This window comes from Dryobates pubescens, chromosome 26 (assembly GCF_014839835.1).
Source record: "Dryobates pubescens isolate bDryPub1 chromosome 26, bDryPub1.pri, whole genome shotgun sequence".
NCBI classification, from domain to species: domain Eukaryota; kingdom Metazoa; phylum Chordata; class Aves; order Piciformes; family Picidae; genus Dryobates; species Dryobates pubescens.
The window spans coordinates 6,889,206-6,903,353 of record NC_071637.1 but is presented as its reverse complement, the minus strand read 5'-3'; the positions used below and the strand labels follow the sequence as shown (position 1 = coordinate 6,903,353).

Below are 14,148 nucleotides of genomic sequence, written 5' to 3'. Positions count from 1 at the left end.
GAAATGATTCTTCTGGAATGTGGGGCCCCTCCACATTTGTGTGAACTCATTGTGTGAGTGCTGCAAGGGTTGATGCAGTTGCATCTTCAGTTCATCAACCTAAAATCCATTTGGACTTGGGTTTCTTCACTGTATCGGTCCAATATTGTCCCCTGCCTTACTGTGTTTAAACAACAGCAGGAGAGCAGTGTTTTTATTCTAGGGAGAGATGTGCTTCACCACCTTTCTGCTTGGAATTCACAGAGCTTCACAAAATTACCACTGAAACCCATTTATTCTTTTGTATTGAGCATCAGAATTACTAAAACCTGATTTCTTTTAGATGTCATTCCCTCTAGCACCTGTTACCTACAGGGTAGCCCTGCCTGCATATCCTATAGGCTTTTTTGCTGGCTGAGAGCTACGTGTGTGCTGGTTACCCAGATAATGCACCCATGCTGTTTATCCAGCTGTGCTTAGACATGAAGTTTTGCCAGAGAATTGGTGGATGTGATGCAATGACTCATTTATTTCAATTCTCCTAAGATTTCCTTCAGACATAAAGATTAGAGTAGAGTTAATTACATGATTGCTGGTTAGTAGGCTTTATTTTAGCTATTTAGAGTTTTCTGGACCAACAGTGTAAATTACATAGTCAAGGAAGACAAATGGTTGTATCGGTTGTGGGGATAGATGGAGTTCTTTCAGCTAATGGTGCATCTGGATTTGCTGGTTGTCATCCTATTGTTATGACATTTCTTTTGTCACCAGCTGTATGTTTCTCTGGGACACCGTGGTCCACAGCAGTTGTTCTTTTGCTGATGCATGAAGGACTGGGCAGGCTTTACACCCGTGTTTCAGTGGTGAATGAAGTCCCATTTCCTGTATCCCAGGTGTGACAAAGTGCTTTCTGACCATAGTGTCTGTTACAGGAATGCAAAGTCATGTCAAAGAGCATCTAAATGCTTTGTGTCTGAGGTGAGACTTGCTTCTCTCTTTTTTTTTTGTTATTACAGGGTTGCATGCTTCTGGGAGGCAGAAAGACGACAGACATTCCACTAGAAGGTTATCTGCTGACTCCAATTCAGAGAATTTGCAAATATCCACTTCTGCTTAAGGTAAACCAAAGAAAGTATTTCTCCAGATGGTTGTTTTAGTCATGGAGTGACCTTGCGTGGTTTTTTTAGCCCTGATTCTGGTTGTCACTACCACCTTCCAGGTTTGCTCTTCTGTGGAGAAAATGGCTTTTTATGTGTACAGTCAGAAAGCTGGCTGGTGCTGACAGGCTGTTAAATCTTATAATGGTGTGAGTCTGCCAGACTCACAGCTTACTAACTGATGCCTTTGGACTTCAGTTCTCTTCAGATGTTCACTGGGGCTCATGAGTGCTCTTCTAGCTACTTCCCGAAAAGCCGTGTTTTGAGGGATGGAATTGTATCAGTGTTTTGTGGGACTGAGTGGCTCTGGGGACTCTAAATGGGATACATCTTTCATCACAAGGACTCTAGTTTCAGTGTGCTCGGGTCAGTAATGATCAAAATCCTTTATTGTCTGACAGCTGTTTGACAGCTTGTTGGAAAACACTTTGGTTGCCTCAGATGAGTTCCCAATAGACAGGTGTCATTCAGAATCACTACTGCAATTGGCACTAATTGGCCCCCTTGCCGGTATTCTTACTGTAACAATAAAAGACCTAAAAAGAGTTGACTTGCCTCTCATCCTTCAGGTCAGGACCAGGTCACATGCCTGGTGGGGACAAGGAGAAGAATAGGAGAAAGCTGTGTCTGGGAGAGTTTGCATCACTGGTGGCCTTATAGCTGCTCTGTGGCTAGCAGCCGTCAATCTTCAGTGATGTCAGTCTCTTTGTCAGTCATTTGTAACATTGCATGTACCAAAAGAAAATGTCATAATTAAAAAGATATAAAAAGAAATGGCCTTCATTTTGAAAGAGCAATGCCTTTCTGAGTCGTAGAGGAACATACGAGTTCTGTGATGAGCTGTGCTCTTGGTCACAGGCTGACCACATGCATCATAGCATTGTTTTGGTTGGAAGAGACCTCTAAGATCATAAAGTCCAACCATTAAACATGTCTTTTTATCACCTGTGTGTCACACAAAGCTGTGGCAGAGCAGTGTCCAGCATCCAGCACAATGAAAGGTTTTGTAGGTACAAGCTGGTTAGCTTGATAGTGATCTGTTGTTTCATCCCATAAATGTTTAACTTGTTTCTTTCCATCCAGTTGGTGTTTCAGAGCAGAATCTTCAAGGTGTCTTTCCTTCAGGTTGAATCATTGTTGTCTGTGCAGCTGGGTACAAACCCATCTCCCAGCAAATCCTCATGTGTCCTTCCTTATGGATTTATCTACTGGGATTTATGTGTATGCAGCCAGTTTATCACTCCAGTCAGTCTGTCCACAACTCCACTTAGTTTGAAGCAACAGAAGTGCACACGATTTAGGCACTTAGCAATCTCACACATGAGGTTCCCTTGCCACAGACGTTTCTTCCACAGTACCAGTAATAATCAAGACAGAGCAAGGATGCCCAGATCAAGAGAGCATGTTGGTGGCTCCAGGTCTGACTTCAGAGAAGAATGGTTCTGTAGAGACAATTGAGAAATCTAATGATTCTTCAGTTTAAGTCCACTGTGTTTATTTGAGGTTAATGTGGAGATAATTTGGTGTGTATTCAGTCTGTGTTTCTTCATGATGGCTGTGAGCAACATCCATGTGCACAGAGAGGAAGTTGCTATAGTATCCAGCACAGTAAATAGACTGGGGATGTGGGCACCTTGGAATATGGATTCCTGACTAAGTATTGTGGTAGTGTTGATAAGTGTCAATGTCCTGCAGATATCCTGTCACAGTTACCCTTTGTAGGAAGGGTACAGAGCCTGAAGTCCAGGGTCTTTCTTTTTATTCCATGCTGGAGACTTCTTAATCCAGTCAGAATGGTCAATATCTGACATACCTTGCTACACTTATTTAATGTTTGTTACATTTTGCTCTGTGTCCTTGTTAAGCTTGAAGCAGCTCTGAAGTCAGTGTGGTTTCATGTATCATATCTGACAAAGTGTGTGGAGCAGCAGTCATCTTTCAAGCACAGCTGGGGATCTCAGCTCTAAGCCGTGCACATGACTATCTTAGGGAGCTCAGAGCTTTGTCTCAAGTGCCATGAGTATGCTGGCTACAGAAACACATCTAAAAGCAGCACACATTTGTTTACAAGGTAGCATCATCATCAGTGCAATGACATTTTGACATTCTTCAGCTTGAATTTTCCCTGTCCTCTGTACCGTTATAAGGCAGGCCTTCTGGAAAGGATGAGGTTCTGTAGCAGACTTTCCAAGAGCTAGAAATGCACCAGCTTATCTTGCTGCTCTTTAAGAATTTATTTTGCAAGGGGGTAGTAAACAAAGAACTAGAACAAAAGAAGTCTTTCTAAACCATAATTCAAAGCTTCCCAAGTTTAATGGTAACTGAAGTCATTGGGCTCCAGGGATCAAATGTTGGGCTGTGGAAATAACCTGGTGGTTTCCGGTTTGGCACACAGGTACGCTTGTATACGGCAAAAAGCTGAGCGGCACAAGCCAGCTTTTCTTGGAAGCCAAAGCCAAGACCAGCAAGGCTAAGACTGAAACAGTGTTTCTTGCCTTCAAGCCACAGTGGGATAGAAATAAATTTGTCCTCTGACCACAACACTGTGTCTGCCTTCTGTGGTGTGGACTCTTGTGTTGGCCAGACCCCTGCGTGCCTGTCAAGCAAATAGCTGTGAAGGGGGCGAATGGGAGGGGCGGTGATGAGTTTCTTACAGATTTCATTTTGTATACAGGCTGATACAAATCACACACTGTTCACTACTTGAGATTTCCTGGACAGGAAAAAGCTGAGGGGAATTTAATTTTGGTGAGGCAGCCAGTCTGCTTCAGTCATTGAGATGATGCCATTGCTAGGGTTGTTCAGCTCAGAAAGTACTTGTGGTCAGTAGGAAGTGTAAGTGATACTGATTCTCATAGGTAGTGAACTTACAGTCAATGAATTGCATCCCATTCAAGACTTGTTTGATACATGCTAGCAGGAAATTACCTGTGTGGACAGAGTTTCAGACATGAGAACATCAGTAGGCTTATTCTGTGAGTGCTGACCAGATAATGCAACTCTCTGAGCAAGAATGAAAAAATAGACTTAAAAATAACACAGCCCTCAAATTAAATGTTTGCTCTCCCTCTGCTACTGAGCTGCAGTTACTGCTCCTGAAATAGCTGGTTTGTATTCGTGGGGATTGGGTCTTCTTTTACCTAATTCCCAGGGCAAACAGACACTATTGTGTTCCAACTGATTAGAGAAGTCATAGACCAGAGCTATCCTACTTTTCTTTTACTTTATTTTTAGCATAATTTGTGAGCATCCAGACTTTCTGGTAACTTTGTTATGACCTCGTTACAGCATAGATATGCTAGAACATACAGTATCACAGTATCACCAAGGTTGGAAGAGACCTCAAGATTGAGTCCAACCCGTCACCACAGACCTCACGACTAGACCATGGCACCAAGTGCCACATCCACTCCCAAATGTTTGATGTGCTTGGTATAGCATAAGTACCTATTATAGCTGAGTAGTTAGGTGTGATAAAGGTAGTATGAGCAAAGTAATCCAGACTTGTCTGTGTTGGGAGGCAAATGTAAGTAGTAGGGTAAGGGACCTCTTTGAAATATTATGGAGTTAATTTGGGGCAGCTAATTAGGAATAGTATACTGGAATATCTTCAAGTGCAGTTGTAAAAGTTGCCATATGGTTTGAAGGGTGGGCCCTCAAACCTAGCCATGGTGTTGATAATCTCTAGAAGAGAAGTAACAGTATTAATATTTTTGTCCCGAATACACTTTTTGCCTACTTTAGGCAGCACTTTCACTTTAGGTGAAAAACCTCCAAGTGTAGAATTCTTTTGGTCATCAGTTTCATTCCCAGTCCAAAACCTCTCTAATGTGAAGTTTCACAGCAAGAAAAGGATCTCAGTCTGTTTGGGCATATAGGTATTCTGAATATTTGTTCATGATGAGCTTCTTCATAAAATTTCCATCAAAGTGAGAAAGGGGCTGGGACTACTTTGGGACAAAACCAGGCTGTGCTTGCTGTGGTGGGTGCTGTGATTTGGTAAGAAGCAGCAAAGGCAAACACAAGCACAGACCTTGAGAGCACACACTGTGGGAGCGACTTCAGACTCCAGAGTGTGTCTGAGGACTGTAAAGCCTGCCCAGTGAATGTTTGTAGCAGAACATTTTGGATTAAAGCAGTCCTGTCACACTGATAATAATTGTGTGACTCTGTATTAATTAGTGTGAACCATACTACTTAAGAGTAGAAGCAGATGTTTTGTAAACCAATCTCTGAACAAAAATAGCCTTTTTTCCCCTTAATAAAGAGCATTTATGTCAGCAAGATGAAAGCCCTAAGGGAGTGGTGATCATGAGTTAATCACACCATTGGGGGTGGGGATTAGGAGCAGTCATTCCTGTCTCCTTCCTCCCAACACAGGAGGAATGTGCAGCACATGATAACCGCACCCCTACGGGCTCCTGATAGCCCAGTGGGTGTCACAGAGGTTGTTTCTTGTTTGATATCTGTTCTCTTAAGACTCAGACTCCAGCCAGAAATGCACATTCCACTTCTGATCCCTTAAAAATACCTCACAATGTACACAACTTCAGGGACGATTTAGGGCAGTAATTGTGTATTGCATCATACCTGTGGAGGGAAAGGAAAACCTGGATGCAAAAAGCTGAGTGACCAGATTCAGAGCTTTCTTGAAAGGCAAATCCCAGCAATGAGGCACACAGGGGCCTTTGTCAATTGCAATGCCTGGTCTTGGAGAGGAAAGATGGGAAGCTAGTGGTGTGGATACAGAACAGGGTGAGGAAGGGTTAAACTCACTGTCTCCCTCCATTCCTCTCAGAGCTGTTTAAGGAACAGAGGCTTTTAATTGGCCAAAAGAGAATACATTTAATCTCTGGGGGTTGGTGTGTGTTTTTTTTTTGTTGTTGTTGTCCATGTTGTGTGTGTGTGTGTGTCCCCATCCCTTTTTTTCCCCCTCAAAAGTGGTGCTGCTCTTCCATTCATGACATTGCCTGGTTGAAATCCAACTTGGTGTAGCAAAACATTAAAAACCCTCCAGAGTTGGAAGGAACACTGCCAATTTATAAATCACACTTCTGCCTTTCACACTTTTTAATATAAAATCACAAGTAACTGGCAATATTTATAAAACTGGAAACATATTTTTGTTACATTTTAATGTAGCACGTGTCATAGATTCGATGGCACATTTAATGTCATCGGTTTTACTGATTTATCCTTGCTTGTCTAGTCTCTACCCTGCAGAAACACTGACATAAATGACAAATTATAAACAGAATAGAAAAATCTATGCCATGATTGGCAGGTACACAGACACAGCCTGGTGTAAATGTATTTTTCTGGTTAGTTTAAGTGGAAAATAAATTTTAATGCAAGCAAATATGAAGTGTAAAGTACAAAAATAAAACTCCTGGCAACATTTATATTCACAGAGAGGTTGTGGGTTGGATTTTTTAGAAGCACATCTTTGAGCTGAACTATTTACTAACACAACTGTTTGAACTGATAACCAAAGAGGGGAAAAAAAAAAATGTTGTCTTTATCTCCATGATGCTGAGATGCTCAGTAGGTAACCAACGGATGTGTCTCTGAAGCTGCATTTTAGGTGTGCGCTGGTTTGTAGTGCAAAGTGAGGCAGCCTGGCAGGCAATGGTTTGCACCAGCCAATGCACAGTGTTAACATTTGCTGCACAAAATCCATGCTGAGCCATGCCTGAGTGTCCTCAGGAGTATCACCACTGGAGGAGGGAACTTTTGAAATAGAAGGACTGGTAAATTTCAGCTGCAAAGCCTGTGTTTGGTTGTCAGTTTGCAGTACACAATCACTTCTGTGTAGCAGGAGGACACTGGGAAGGATGGCAGAGACTTACTTGTTGAACAAAGATCAGTTAAGCAGAACAGCATCCTTTTTTCTAAGAAGTATAAAAATTATGTTCACATGTAAACCCAGCCCCCCAGTTTCCTCTGCCTGCATTGTTTGCTCACCATCGCTCTTGCCATCTCTGTGCCTCTTTTTGTGTAATGCTCTTTTGGCTGAGTTCTCTCCTCATAGGATTTTGTTTGTTTGGGGGGCTAAGCACAATTAGCAAATAGGCAAATGTGAGCAGCTGATATGTCTGACTTCTTATGTGATTAGTTCTTACATTTAGATTCTAGCATGTTTAGAACTCTTTCAACCTTAAGCTGTTTAAAACTGCATCTGAGACTGAAACACTTGAAATGGAAATCCTTTTACTCCATTGCATAATCAAAACCTGGCATTTTTGAGTAGATCAGATGTAGATGGTATGTCCTTCCTTTCTGTCTGCTGTTCAAGAGGATACTAAAACTGAATGAGGAGGTCTCTGAGTTACTCCTTTTGTAAAATGAGTTGTGCTCAGTGTGTAGGTGTTACAAGTGGCACAACCTCAATCTTGCAGCTATGAGAGAGGTGTGAAATAAAAGGAAAAATTGGTGCCCACAGGGCACAATTCCCCTTTCTGTCATAGTTCTTTAAAAAACTGAGATTTCCCCCCCCCCCCAGCATATGATACAGAATCACTTTGACTCTTTTTTGAGGATGACAGTGAAGATGACAAAGTCTGTGAAACATACCAGCTTTTCTGTTCTCTGCTGCTGGTTAGGCTGAAAGATTAACAGGTCTGTAGCTAGAAAGTAGATGAGTTTTACCAATTATTTTAAGGAACTCTTTTCAATAAATAGTTTTCTGAGAGTGGCAGCAACCTCTTTTCCTGGCCCTGTTAGTGCACATGTTCCAATGCATAAGATAGTAATTCCAGACAACAGTATCTGAGCTTTGTGGAGGACAAGACAGCCATACCCAAGGTTTGCCATCTGGTCTGTCTCTCAGCTGCCTTTCAAAATGTTGTCAAATGCTCTCAGAGTTTACACATTGTAAATCTGTCACTAAAATAAATAGTACCCAGAGCTCCCTGACTATTTCAGAACTGCTAGGCTCTTCTTTTCTGGGGAATGGCAGTCAGAGCAGCGTGGCTCTTCCTCACACAGCTGAAGACTAGGCAGCGGCGGGACAAGTTCTTCACCTGTGCTGCTTGTGCTCGTTGAGGCAGCAGCCAGTACTGTCCCTGCCCTTTCCAGCCTCTTCTGCAAGTTGGGTGGGACTGCAGCTAGCAGGAGTGGGGCCAATGCTGTGTTTATTGCAGCAGTGGCCTGCTGTCAATGAAGAGTTCTTGGTGATATTTCAGAAAGGGATGTTTAGACAGCGCTAGTGTACACATATCTGTTTCCAAAGCAGCGTGGGTGACACTTGAGCTGCAGAACTTCATTGATTTTTAATGAGAGTCACGTAGCAAAAATTCCCCACTCTGCTTAGGAAACATAGAGCAGAGGCTACTGTCACCAAAGTGCAATACTTCCCTTCTGCCTTTTCTTTAGGATCGCTTATTTTAAAGTATAGTGAAACTTCCATAGAGATTTTCATACATAACATCGAGTGACATTTGTAGCAGCCAGCCTCTTTCTCCCGTGCATGTGTTACTCTGTAAATCAAGAGTTTAAGATCATGAATTCCTTTCTCTTAATGATCCCAGCTGTCACCACATTTACCCATCCATCTGACAAGAGCCATTCTCAATCTCCATTTATAATTTTCTGAAAAGAGAAATTGTAGCTATGAGTAAATTCTCAAAACATTTAATCTATGCCCAGAACAGAGTAGTTGTGTTTCATTGGAGAAACATCAACATTCCCATCCATTCGTGTGGATCTTTCTGTCTGTATGGGAATGAGCACCTCTCATTGCGTGTTTTGATTCTCATGAGATCTGTCTCTTCTATTACTTAAAGGAGCCTCAGTGGTCAAATGGTTGAATCTGAAGAATTAGGTTTCCCTTGAAAAGATTCTACAAAACTGAGAAGCCAATAAAGAGGCAAAATATTTGATTTGTCTCTGACACTGGGTCTCAAGATAGTTTACTCGTGCTAGTGATTTAAGACTGGTTCCAACCAGTGTGAGGAAGCATGAGAGGGTCTGTACAAAGGCAGAATCCAATCTCTACTACATCTAACTTGAGCTTTCTCCTTCAAGTATGCCTTCCAATTTTGCTACTGAGTACCTCACAATGTAGTTAGTTATTCTACACTTCTGCTTGCTTCTGCTGTTATTCTTACTTCTGCTATTAGAAAAGTACAACTAACTATGCATAAACCTGTCACATGTTAAAAGTGGCTTCTATCTGAAGAGCTTTGTAGACCAGCTCTATGCATTAATGCTAGGACAGAGAAATTTCCTTGGTTTAGCAGTTCAGAGTGTCTGGATGAGCAAAATGGTTGGATTGGCAGCTATTATATTCACTATAAGTTAATGCAAACTTCAGCAGAACTTGAACCTCAGCCCACATCCCTGCACTCTCTGATGGGCCATGTGGCTTCAGCCTGACGGTAACAGTTCATTTGTTTTAGAGGTTCTGTGTGAACCTAATTCAGTTCAGGACCAGTGTTTGTATTGCAGGCTGTGTGACCAACTTGGGCAAGCAAGCCCCAGTGGTGCTGAGGATCATACCTGAAATCAGAATATGTCAGTGTCAGGCACAAAGATCTGGAACTTAGTGCTAATGAGGCACAATTTTGAGTGGCGAAGACACTCTTGCTGAGGTTAACTTGCTGAAGCAATAGCCAAATCAGACCACAAATTAAGCCTAGTTGGAGCCCATGACAGGCATTCTGGGGTTGTAACTAATCTTGGATGAACAACAGTTGTAACAGGCTGTCTTTACCTTTAGCTGTGGGAAATAGGGATTGAAGCAATCTAGTTACATTCAGCCCACAGTTCTGTGCAGGCTCTCTGCCTGTATGTGGTAGTGTTCTTGTGTCTCATGCAAAATCATGCAATTGGGTAGCAGCTTGCTGTTGAGACACAGGACTTCCTAACAACCAAATAACATGGTGAGGCAAAAAAGAATGTAGTGAAATAATGAAATATTCCAGGCAATCTAAAAATGTGGCTATGTGGGTCTTAAGCCCCATATTACATATCAAGATGAAATTACCAGCCTTATTTAAGGTTTCTTTAATGTATTTTTATGCAGTTGTGGCTGACTATAAAGTACCAGTGGTCTAAAAATTATTATTTGTGAGTCGACAGTGGTTACCCCACTTGCCAAACTGGTTAATGTTGTCAGGTCCCAAGTTCTCCCACTACTGTTTTTCAGTGGGCAGCATTCAACTGGGCTGTTGTGTACTGAATCAAGTGGAGTCTCTTGGAAATCCTTCAGAGCAGACCTTCATCTCCATATTAACCTTTACAATGAGAACATACGCTCCAACCACCTAAACATAATCTGAGGAAGAGTCTTAGCTAAGCTCTCTCTGCTCTTTCTCTCACATTGCTGTTTGGGGAGCAGTTACTGCTTGTCATGGGCCAGTTTGGAGGCTGAAACAGTGAAATGAGTACCAGAATGTCTTGGTTCTGCAAGTGACTTGCCATTGGACAAGTTACCTACTCTTCTGTAATTTGATTTCCTCTTTCATAAAATGCTTATATTACTTCTTGATACACAAAAACATGAGACAATTGTGACTCCTGTCTTTCCCTGCAATCTCTGGACGCACAAACTGCATGCACAGAGCTTGTTGGCATGTGGTGGTCTGACCTTAGTCTGCTGCTGACTGTCTACCCAGCCACTCTTTTACTGTTTGGCAGGAATGAGGAGAAAATAAGATAAAAAAAATACTTGTGGATTGAGATAAAGACAGAGAGAGCCCTTAGTGATTGCTATCACAGGCATAACAGACTCCATTTATTGGCAATGATGATGCATTCAGTAGCGAAACCCAAAAAACATTTCCCCCCAGCCTCCATTTTCCCTCCATGCTCAGCTTCACTCCTGTGTTCCCAAATCCTCTACTTTACCTGCAGCCCTGAGCAGTACAGGAGGTGTGGAGAATGTGGGATTGCAGTGTAACTTTTCCTCTTTGCTGCCCCTTCATCCTCATGCTTTGATTTGCTCCAGAATGGGCTCTTTATGGGCTGCTGTTCTTCATGATAAACCTGGTCCTGTGTGGGTCCTATGAGGGCTGCAGCTCCTGTCAGGACAACCTGCTCCTGCATGGAATCATTGCCACAATTCCTTCAGGGGATATCCACCTGCAGCAGCATGAAGTCCTCTGTGGGCTGCAGCATCAATATCTGCATTGTCATGACTCTTTCTGTGGCCTGCAGGGAGATGCCACCTCCAGCCTCATCTCTCCAGGGGCTGCAGGGACATTGCCCCTGGCACAGGGGCAACTCATTCCCACCTTTTTCACAGGCCTTGGTGCAGGTCTGCCTCACGGGGCTGCTTTTCTTGTGTTTTCCCATTTCTGCCATGCTGCTTTTTGCCTTTCCACAGAGGTGCCACCAAGCTCCCCAGTAGGATCAGCCAGGTCCTGCTGCAGGTCTGTTGTGGAACCATCTGGAATTGGCTGGAATGAGCTCAGGGCAGCCCCATATCTCTCTTCGGAGGCTCCTGCAGCCCCGATGCCAGCTCCTCGTACAGATACTCTGAGGTGTCTGGGTTAGGAGAGATGTCTCTCTGAAATCCCTTTTTGGTCAGTGGAAAGAGGATTCTCATGAGTGCTATGCCACTCTTGGGTAAATCTGATTTGCACTGTGCTTGCATTTCTTGTCTGGTTATGGATCTAAACAACCGGGGTCCTAAAGCGTTTTGTGGGTTATGATTAATCCACACCTGATCATTTCTATAAATTCTATGGGTGGCATGTACAGCTGAGCATTAATCCTTTAAGGCCATAGTTTATGGGAAACCCCAGTCCAGAGCTCTAGTGGTTACTGTTAAGACCTGTTGTAAGCATAGCAGGTCTGAAAGCAGTTACCAGAACCAAGACGCCCATTCCAGCATTGCTGAAATACAGGATGCATGCCACTGGGACTGGTGTAGCCTCTAGATCATGGCTAGGTCAACAGTCCTTCATGTGTCTTTGTGGTAGACAGTTTTTTTATGTAATGTTCAAATTCATTTGATCTTGGGTCACACTGGAGACAAACACACGCAGCACAGCCTCGAAAACTCTTAATTTGGTGTATTTAACAGGAGCAGTGGCTTTGTTCATTTAGCAGCATTCATGTAAAATGGGAGCCCTTCACCAATGAAGGAACAGAGAACAGCATCTACAGTGGCGTGCTCACAACTTCTCTTTAATTTTGCAGTGGTTCTGGCATTTTCTAATGGGACTGGACACTGATGCATGTGCCTTTCCATGGGCCACTTCTAATTTACATTGCATCTTTTCTTTTCCTTTTTTTTTTTTCCTTTTTAAAAGGAATTAGCTAAGAGGACTCCATCTAAGCATCCTGATCACCCAGCTGTCCAGAATGCATTGCAGGCAATGAAGACTGTCTGCACCAATATCAATGAGACCAAGAGACAGATGGAGAAACTGGAAGCTCTTGAACAGTTGCAGTCCCACATCGAAGGATGGGAGGTATGATGCAGGAGCAGCAAGCTCCCTGGAAGCAGTTTGCTACACAGTTTAATGGGCTGAAGTTTAATGACTCATACTGTGTACAGGCATTTACGTGATGTGTAAATGCTCTTGAAGGTGTGGGTGGAATCACTCTGATGAGTTTAGAATTTAGCATTTATTTTTGGTGTGCAGGCTGCTGCTAAATTGTAGCTGAACAAATGGATTATTTAAGAAAGGTGGGAAAGCTAAGAATGGACCAAAATCTCAGATGAGCAGATCTTATTTGATAGATAAGTAGATCTAGAAGATTAAATCAAGACTGATCTAAATGATAAGTTTCTCTTTCCATTCCTACAAGCCTTTACCTTTCTTGGGAGCTTTGGAAGTTAACTCACTTAGCTCCATACAGATTTCCTGCATGAAAGATAAAGGCTAGATTATCAGGCTTTAGATTTGAAAGCAACTGATACACTTGTGTTTGCTCCAGTTCAGTTACTCATGGATGTGTTTCTGGTGATGTTTATCGGTAGGTGGATCTGTGTAGGTAGAAGCATTTCCTGTGGAAAGGAGAAAAATAAGCAAGGGAGAAAACTAGTATGTGAAGCTTGGGGGAAACCTGGAAAAACAGCCAGAAGTACTGTGAAGTCAAGATGTTGTGCAAAGGGTTGGCAGATTATCTTGTGATGACTTTAGTCCCTTGAATCAGTGGAACTGGAAATCTCTGGAGATGCACCATAGGGAGTCAGTGGTGTTAAATGGCCTCACAGAGAGATGGCGTCGGCGTAGCGAGACTGACATTTAAAATGTCAAGTTTGATCCTTGCCAGATGAGGATTTCTTAGCTGAGGACATTTTGTTAGAGGTCATGTAAACTTCCTCGTGTTCAGACTCTTGGGTGCTCTCCATGACTCTTTTGGGTTGTTTTTTATCTTTCCTGTATGTTTTAAACCTTGCTCATTTTTTCCCTGAAGGATGTTCTTGGCATCTAGCTAAAGACATGAGAGCAACCCAGATATCCAGCTGTGTAATTTTTGGATAGCAAGTTCAGCAAACAAAGTCATAGAGTGTTCTGTGAAGCAAGGCTTGTAGAAGCAGTTAAAATCATTTCAGGTTCAATGCAACTCATGGGTCATCTAGGCAAGAGGCTAGAGCCTGTGCTCTGGAGCCTAAAGCATAACTCTTAAAGTCTCTGTGATACCATAAATGAAGTGATATCCCAATTGGCTGCTGTTTCTTTTGGGGTTTTAACTTATCTACAGCAACACTGTGGGGCTGAAAATCCTTTCAGATTTGTTTATGCATACTGTTTTGTAACCAAGTCACCTAAATCACTCTGCTTAAAATTTCAGAGGAAGAAGTGGTTTTCCGTTCCAGTAAGCCGTGGAATGTTTCTGAATTATTCTGGTGGTTTATTAAAAGGAAGAAAACTAGCTTTATACAGCATGGCTACAGGGCACTGCTCAATGTGACAGCTCTTTATTGATAGTTTTTCTTCTGTAAAGAAGTTTGAAACTTACAGTTTTCCTGTCTTTACAGTGCTAGGGGTCTTTAGAAATGGTGACTTAAGAGTAAAGCGCTGTTTCTAAATAATTGATTTTAGTTCTTTTGGAT

The 14,148-nt window shown here is 42.5% G+C and overlaps 1 protein-coding gene across 1 annotated transcript in view; it reads left to right on the top strand.

Annotated features, from left to right (window-relative positions):
- The window catches only part of PREX1 (phosphatidylinositol-3,4,5-trisphosphate dependent Rac exchange factor 1), a 154,465-nt gene that overhangs the window by 78,621 nt on the left and 61,696 nt on the right, over nt 1–14,148 (top strand). Inside the window, exons 5-6 of the mRNA XM_054173389.1 lie at nt 996–1,097; nt 12,395–12,556. Of these exons, the coding sequence (XP_054029364.1) occupies nt 996–1,097; nt 12,395–12,556 (264 nt within the window). The remainder of the gene's footprint in view (nt 1–995; nt 1,098–12,394; nt 12,557–14,148) is intronic.